The sequence below is a fragment of the Neomonachus schauinslandi genome, chromosome 11 (genome assembly GCF_002201575.2).
Source record: "Neomonachus schauinslandi chromosome 11, ASM220157v2, whole genome shotgun sequence".
NCBI lineage: Eukaryota > Metazoa > Chordata > Mammalia > Carnivora > Phocidae > Neomonachus > Neomonachus schauinslandi.
Genome location: NC_058413.1, coordinates 5,204,972 through 5,213,444, shown reverse-complemented (window position 1 = coordinate 5,213,444; position 8,473 = coordinate 5,204,972). Strand labels below are relative to the sequence as shown.

Genomic DNA, 8,473 nt, shown 5'->3' with positions numbered 1-8,473 from the left:
GTGGGGGACCCTACCAGGTACCCTTAGCTAGCCCGGGTGTCACCGAACTTCAGGGAATCCACTCCAGGATTCACAGGTCACATCTAAAGAAAGCACCAAAGCCCATTTGCACCTGCACACGGATGGGTGACCTGAAATAAAGCTTTCCAGTATTTGAAGCAGATGACACCTGGTAGACAGCTTCCCCAAGGTGAGTGGGCCGGGCCTGTGTGTACTTGACTCACTGTTGTTTCTTACTCTATTTTCTCCCTCTCTTCCTCGGACAGATAAGGCTCTCATCCGCATTTCCCAGTCATTGCAAAAAAGGCAAAATCGTCAGATTTGTCCCCAGAAACCTCAATCCGTGTATGACAACAGTGATCCCTTAGTTCACTCTTCGAGTAATTTTGCTGGAATCCCAAATGCCACTGTACACCTAGATTGTTCCTCGGGTGCCTTTGTAAGGTTAGCGCACCGAACCCACCTAACCCTAGTCCTTGCTTCTATTTAACCCAGCCCTGGGTTGGGAAAAAAAGATGTCTCAAATATATATTATATAATATATATAATACACACACACACATATATACACACGCACACACGTATACATAGGACACTGCAGGGTGACCAATATAAATAGGGCCATTTGTAAGTTTACTGACATACCCATAAATCTAGGTAGTCTTTCACTATGTAATTAAATAGAGTATCTAAGTCTTGGCTGAATGGTGCTAACCCTTCTATACGGGCCGATGGGTCCACAGTGCTACTACTTACGAGGGAGCCCTCTGCACGTCCCCTGGCTACTCCTCTAAATGTGGAGGTTTTGACAGTGATGTCTATGCTGGGGCAACTCATTGTCTTGACAGCTGGAGGATAGAAGGGCCCTGTGCTCTTGCTGTGTTGACCGGTCTAGTTTCTTTCCACGACAAATCAGAAGCCTCTCATTGGTCTACCCCATTGGTTTTCCACAGCTGCCTTAAACAGGAGCTCCCAGGAGATGGATGTGATTCTGGGTTTCTAATCATGTTTTCACTGGCACTTATTCTCTCCCTAATAGGACGCCTGCATGGCTCAGTCATTAAGCGTCTGCCTTCGGCTCAGGTCATGATCTCAGGGTCCTGGGATCGAGCCCCGCATCGGGCTCCCTGCTCCGCGGGAAGCCTGCTTCTCCCTCTCCCACTCCCCCTGCTTGTGTTCCCTCTCTCAATGTGTCTCTGTCAAATAAATAAATAAAATCTTTAAAAGAAAAGAAAGGAAATCTCTCCCTAAAAAAAAAAAGAAAGAAAGAAAAGAAAAAGAAAGAAGGAAAGAAAGAAAAAAAGAAATCTCTCCTGAACATCAAGAGGGCAGGCCAATCCCACAGCCAAAAGAGTGGCAGCCAGACAACTTGTTGCCTAAGGTGATTTGAGACAACCCCATAGCCCTTATTTACTTGCTGAACAAGGAAGCATCTGTGTGATTGCAAACACCACCTCTTGCCGCTCGCTCGTGGATAAACTCTTCAGGGCAAGTAGAAACCCAGTTGTACGAAATTAGGGAACAAGTACATTGGCTACAGTAAATTTCACCTGAATCTCCATCATCCTTTCATGTATTCTTGGGCTACCTTCAGGCCTAGGGTCATGGCTCAGACCCATCTTACAATTTAGAGTTGTCATGTTGCCTTTAATTATACTTTGTATAGTTTAATTATGCATCGTGTAGTTTAATTATACTTTGTATAATTACTTTTAAGTTTTGTAGCTTTCGCCTGTCCAATCATCATAGAAACGATGTACCCAATAAGGTGGTGTTATTCAATGCTTTGAAATGATTTCCAACGTGCATGACCTTGAAAAGATACAGACATTAGATGGGAAATGCCTGAGTCCTCCCTCCTACCCCTCCTTGTTACCTGCATGTGGCCTCAGTGGTTTCGGATCTGTGTACTTTCCCTCTGGTGTGGGACAAGACACCCAGGAAAGGCCCTTCCTGTCACCGAGGGACAAAAGTCGCTGGATTTGGAAAACCTGACTCTTGACCAGGGATGCCTGGGGTGGGGGTGGGGGTGAAGATCTTGATCAAAAGGGGTAAATGTGAAATTCAATAAAGAAGACCTCATTTAAGGGCGCCTGGGTGGCTCAGTTGGTTAAGCGACCGCCTTCGGCTCAGGTCATGATCCTGGAGTCCCGGGATCGAGTCCCACGTCGGGCTCCCTGCTCAGCGGGGAGTCTGCTTCTCCCTCTGACCCTCCCCCCTCTCATGCTCTCTATCTCATTCTCTCTCAAATAAATAAATAAAATCTTTAAAAAAAAAAAAAGAAGACCTCATTTAAAATGCGGTGGGCACGGGAGGGGGGGCTCTCACCTAGGACCAGTCCTCCTCAGTTGCAGACGGCAATGGGAAGACAGACTCCCATTTTACTACCCCAGCAGGAGGAAAGTAGAGATTTTCTCCTCCCTTGCCAATAGCCCAGCCAATGAGGAACTGCCACACTCAGCCAAGGACAGACCATCGCCCCCTCCTTCCTTCCAATAGACCTTCTTTCAGAGCAGCCCCTTCTGACTCCCCCCCCCTCTCTCTAAATTAGTGTTCCTCTCTAATCCCCTGGCCTTGTCTGTGGCTTTACCACAGCTTGCTGATCTCAAATGATACCGCTTTGCTACTCCTGAATAAACCCACTTTGCTGGTAAAATCACTGCCTGTTTTATTTTGAAGGTGGACAAAGGGTTTGTGCCTCCGAGGCCCGACAGCCAAGCAGGGAAAGAAGCAGGATTGGGCAAACACTAAAGTGTCCGGAAAACCGGGCAACTGGTACCCTGGCCCTTGCCAGTGAGCCGACCAGGGCGCGGCCGAAGTTCGCACCTCCCGCCTGCTGCAGGGGTGCCGGGGGCTGGGAGGGCCGCCGGCGGGGCTGAGGCTCGGGAGGGGAGGGGGGAGCGCGGTTTCCGGAGCGCAGTGAATCAGCACTGGGGCGGAGCTGGGCGGAGCGGGACCGCCGAGGGCGGAACGACGGGCCTGAGCTGTGCCGCCGACCTCCGCTGCCGCCGCCGCCGCCAACCTCCGCCGCCGCCGCCGCCTCCACCCGCGTTGCAACCAGTGAGTCCCCGCCGCCCGGGCTCCCGGGGGTGCTCCCAGGAGCCTCGGGGCGCTCCCGGCTGGAGGCCGGACCGCCTGCTTCGGGCCAGAGTTCGTGGAAGGCCCTGCACTTCCCCGGTTCCCCCATCCCTGCGACGAGATGGGGATCCAGGGGACCCACGAGGCCAGCAGCGCGCGGTTGGGGCCCTGGGTGGGGGGTGGGGTGCGGGCCCTTCCAGCGCACGGGCCTGCTCCTAGGGTCCCGGAGTGAGCAGAGCAGGAAATGGGACCCCAGGGAGAATAGATTGGTGCTGTCTCCCTTCCGTGATATCCTGGCCTCTAACAAACTTGTCTCCGTCTGCTGCAGTGCCGCCCTACACCATTGTCTACTTTCCTGTGCGAGGTAGGGGCCCTGGAACTGGGAGCTGGGGGAGGCAGAGGTTGGGCCTGCAGCCCAAGACCCCAAGACCCCCACCCCATCCCTCCATTATGTGGGTACTAGCCCGGGCCTCCTTCCCTTGCCCCTGAGCTCCCAAGGCTGGAGTATCCAACCTGCTCCCTGAGGCCTGTCCCCTCCCCAGGGTCCAGCGAGGTCATCGGAGCAGTCCTTGCCCCCGTGGCCCCTCCCCAGCGTGCTGTGAGGCTGGGGTCTCTGCACACATCCCACCACCCCGTTCTCCCCTCCCCCAGGGCGCTGCGAGGCCATGCGCATGCTGCTGGCTGACCAGGGCCAGAGCTGGAAGGAGGAGGTGGTGACCAAGGAGAGCTGGCTGCAGGGCCCGCTCAAGGCCTCCTGTGTGAGTGACTGCGCCCTGGCAGGGGACAGGTGCTGGGCCTTCGTGGGGCAAAACCAGGGTGGGGGGCAGCTGAGCTCAGCGTCTCTTACTGACCCATGCCACGCCCCCCCCAGCTGTATGGGCAGCTCCCCAAGTTCCAGGACGGAGACCTCACCCTGTACCAGTCCAATGCCATCCTGCGACACCTGGGCCGCTCCCTCGGTGAGTCTTGAGGCTGCGGGTGGTCCAGGGCGGGGGTGGGCAGGCATCAGCCAGCATTCCCGCTTATCTGCTTGGTGCCTGCCCTCTGACCCTCTTGCGCTTAAGTCAAGCTGTCTGGTGACACCGTGGAAGGGAGGCAGGAGGAGGCACGAGGAGGTTGTATAAACTGCCCACGGCCAAGCCCAGGTCTGCCCGCAGCTCTTGCACTCTGCCACGCTGCCTCTCGCTGAGTTCCGAGCACTTACTGTGCATCAGGACTGGCCCTTCTGTCCCCGTTCTCCTTCCGCCTCCCTGGCTGTGCCCACAGGCAGCCGCATGCCTGTCAGTAGCGTGTCAGGTGTCAGTCCTGCATTTTGCTCTCCTGCTGCCCAGGGCTGTACGGGAAGGACCATCGGGAGGCAGCCCTGCTGGATGTGGTGAACGATGGTGTGGAGGACCTTCGCTGCAAATACGTCATGCTCATCTACACTAACTACGTGAGTCCGGGCACCGGGGGTGGGCACGGGGGAGAACGAAGGAAGGCTTCCTGTATTCTCGCCCTGCTCCTCAGCCCTCAGGCGGCTCTGGCCCACCCCTCCCTCCAAGTCAGGGTGTCCCGGGCTAGGTCGGGCTCTGTGCTGAGGACCAGGAGCTGCTACGGATGAGACCTAGCTCTCACCCTAACTGCCAGCTGATGGACCCAGTCAAGTAGCGGTCAATGGCATGACCTGCAAGGGCAGGAAACCTCGAGCCAGACGTGTACCAGATTGCCTGGGCTGTGGAGGGCAGGGCTTCCTAGAGCAGGTGGAGGGGGAGGAGAAGGATCTGTAGCCAGCCTCCAGCAAGGGGTGCTGGCACCTCGGGGGGCACAAAGCATGAAGACACTGAGTACATTTGGGGACCTGGGACCAATTTAGCAGAGGCAAGGCATGTGTGTGCCTGTCGAGAGGGAGAGGGAGAGAGTCAGGAGTTGGAGCTGGAGGGGAGCGGGCCCAGGTCCTGAGAACCTTGAACCATCTGGCTGGATACTCCCCTGCTGGCAGTGGGGGGCCACTGAGGAGTCTAAGCAGGGCCGTGTCCGAATGTGGGTCTAGGAGGATATATATATATTTTTAAAAGATTTTATTTATTTGAGAGAGAGAGAGCACAAGAGGGGGTAGGGTCAGAGGGAGAAGCACATTCCCCGCCAAGCAGGGAGCCCGATGCGGGGCTCGATCCCGGGACTCCGGGATCATGACCTGAGCTGAAGGCAGTCGCTTAACCAGCTGAGCCACGCAGGCGCCCCTAGGAGGATCTTCCGAGGCCTTTGGAGTAGTCCAGGGAGATCATGGAAGAGGTGGAAAGGTGGGAGTGGGGTAGAGAAGACTCAGCGGCTGACCTGGATAGGATGTGGCAGTAGCCGGGGGGTGGGGGGGATGAGCAGAGGAGCATGGGGGGGCCCCAGCCCGGGTGGGTGGCAATTCACTGAAATGGGGCAGAGAGAAGGGGCATCTCCGGGCTGAGGTAGGGGCTGGGGCAAGCAGCAGTGCGAGGGTCAGGAGGGTAACACAGCGGTGTCTTTCTGGCAGGAGGCAGGGAAGGAGGAGTACTTGAAGGCACTGCGAGGGTACCTGAAGCCTTTTGAGACGCTGTTGTCCCAGAACGAGGGGGGGCCAGGCCTTCATCGTGGGCAACCAGGTGAGCATCTGGCCCTGTCCTGCCCCTTCTGCACCATCCTCTTCTTAAAGGTGGAAAACAGGTACAGAGGGGACTCATAAGCCCATTACTCAGCAAAACTAGGCAAGACTTAGGGAACACCTCCGGCTCCCTGTCCCTGAGTCCCCGGCCCCCTGTCCTGCAGATCTCCTTCGCCGACTACAACCTGCTGGACCTGCTGCTGATTCACCAGGTCCTGGACCCCAGCTGCCTGGACTCCTTGCCCCTGCTCTCAGCCTATGTGACGCGCCTCAGCGCCCGGCCCAAGCTCAAGGCCTTCCTGGCCTCCCCTGAGCACGTGAACCGCCCCATCAACGGCAACGGGAAACAGTGAGAGCTTGTGGAAGCCCCCCGTGGGAAGCGGGGGCTGCCTTCCTTCCTTTCCCCAGGACCAATAAAATTTCTAAGCAAGAAGCAGTGCTGTGAGCATCAAATTTCTTGGGTAGGGGCTCTCAGACCCTCAGCAGTCAGGTTCGGGGGAGGGACGGGGCAGCCAACCAGGATGCTGGAATCCTAAAACACATTGGAATTTGTCCTTAGAGCCCTCAACCCAGGCTGTGTTTAGTGAACTCCAGGAGTAGGAATAAAGAGACAGAAAAAATAAAAAGACAGTAAGAAAAGTATGATTTCTGCCCTGGAGGTGCCCACAGTCTAGAGGGAGGAAAGGCTCCCGTATATAAACATGCTTTCTAGTTTCAGCAGGCCACCTGCCACGGGGCCTCTGCGCGGGACCGAGAGCCCAGGAGCTGAGGGGCCGAGGGGCCTGGGGGGAGGAGGGGTGTGAGCAGGAGCTCAGGAGCTCCAGGCAGCCCAGGCTGGGTTGGCGAGAGGGTCAGTCACTTCTGCTCAGGCGGGGCCCTCCTGGCTTTCTCCTGCATTTTGGGCACAGGGCGGTCCGGGTGGCTCTCCTACCGCCTTCTCTCACCATCCACGTTAGTCGGGCAAAGAGAAACAATGCAGCCTGGGAGGTTGGTGGCGGCCTGTCTGCAGTGGTAGGAGGCTTGTTCATGGGTGTCCATCACAGGAGACCGGCTGCATCGGAGGCCACGCCCCGTGGATTATGCTGCCATTCGAGAGCCTAGGGAGGCCTGGAGCAGGCTTCTCTGGCTCAGAGAGGCCTGGGGCAACTGAGTGCAGCCCTCTTTGCGAGAGACCTTTTTCTACCATTCACTGGTGGGCCGGGAGAATGACCTTTCTCTGTTCCCCTTGCAGTTGGGAGGGGCCCTCTGGGCCAGACTTCTGTGCCGGCCGCTGCCAGGGCAAGAACCCGACACTGTCCCCCGCTGTCTCCACGCCCTGCACAGGGACAACATGGAGCAGAGCCCCCACTCGTGTGTGGCGGATCATGGTGTAGTTGAGCAGTGACCTTGTGGTTTTACCCTAAGTGCCAGTGTTTAGAGCTGCTATTACTACAGCATGATCTGGCCCATCCTGTCTGGTCCGCCCTTGGTTCTCAGGCTAAGGGCATCTGGTCCCCTCCCAGCTTCGTCCCGCCTCCGAAGGTGATCTCGGAGGGGTTGAGAGAGAGGGCTGTGGGAGTACTCTCCCCGCGCCGAGACCAGGCCCCCCTGGCCCCCAGACCAGACCCTGAGAGTGGTCAGCGATGGGCAGCTCAGACGATTCCCTCATTTGGGAGTGGAGGAAGACCCCCGGCTGAGGGAGGTGACCGGACATGGGGCTCCAGGCCAGGAGAAGGTGCAACAGACGGATGAACCCTATCCCAGGGCTGTAGGCACAACGGGGGCTGCTTCTGGGGGCAGCGCCTGGCCTGAAGACCCTGGCCCCATGATTTGGCCACTGGTCGGGGGGCGAGCACAGGAAGATTTCAGAGCTAGGCCGGGCCTGCTCCTTTCACCTTTCCTAGGGCAGTAAATTCCTCTCGGACGTCTCATCCACCGAATCCCAAAGGCCCTGTCCCCACGGACTGATGGAGACTGGTCTCCTCCGTCTTCTTCCACACCAGCGCCTCCCTCCTCTCTCATCTGGGAGCCTCTCCCCTCATAGCCGGTTCTGGCTGTCCTCCGTGAAAATAAAGACCCGCAGATGGGGTCAGCAGCGCTGTTTACTCAGACTTGCTAGCAAGGGAGTTGGCTGCTGCTGCTTGTGTTCCTCAGAGCCTGGGCAGGCAGAGGAGTGGGAGGGTTTCTGGAGAGACAGAGAAGACTTCAGGTGTGCCCTGACTGGAGGCCGCCAGCCTGGGGAAGTAGTGGGTGGGCTCAGGAAAGTGGGGTGTCCTATGTCACTGCTCTGGGGAGCAGATTTGGCTTTTTCTGGTTGGTCCTAAGTAGGAAAAGGAATAAAAACCAGGGAAGCTCTCACTTATTAGTCAAGTCCTGGACATTCTGGGCGGTCGTTCCAAGGCTTACTGTCTGGCTGCCTGCATTATTCCTATAAAGAGCAGTCTGACCTCCCACCAAGGTGACCCATGACTGCCGGCGTCCTGGCTGGCTAGTGCAGAGAAGAGGTTAGTTTTCTAGGCAGATTGCTGCAGGTTGTGAGCGAGAGTTCTGCCTTCATACATGGTCTGGCCGTGGTCTGTTGTGTACTCAGGGTCTCATCTTTCCGGAGACATGTGACCCCAGCCACACCCAAGGGAAGCCTCTGCCTCAGGCATTTGATTAAAACTCAAGTGGAGAAACATCCTGCAGGGAGAGAACAGGAGCCCACACATCCTCCTTTCTGGGAGCAGCTCCTGACACATTTTTGAGCCCTGGGGGAGACTGGACGCTTGATCATGGGGCACCAGAGGACGAGTCTGAGTC

The 8,473-nt window shown here is 56.9% G+C and overlaps 1 protein-coding gene across 1 annotated transcript; it reads left to right on the top strand.

Annotated features, from left to right (window-relative positions):
- Window positions 1–2,896: 2,896 nt before the first annotated feature.
- LOC110576050 (glutathione S-transferase P) lies at window positions 2,897–6,119 on the top strand. The gene is given in 8 exon segments (XM_021685133.1): window positions 2,897–3,060; window positions 3,407–3,442; window positions 3,730–3,836; window positions 3,950–4,037; window positions 4,410–4,513; window positions 5,585–5,662; window positions 5,664–5,693; window positions 5,857–6,119. Coding segments are annotated over 8 exon segments (633 nt in total). The 5' UTR covers window positions 2,897–3,059; the 3' UTR covers window positions 6,046–6,119.
- The last annotated feature ends 2,354 nt before the right edge of the window (window positions 6,120–8,473 follow it).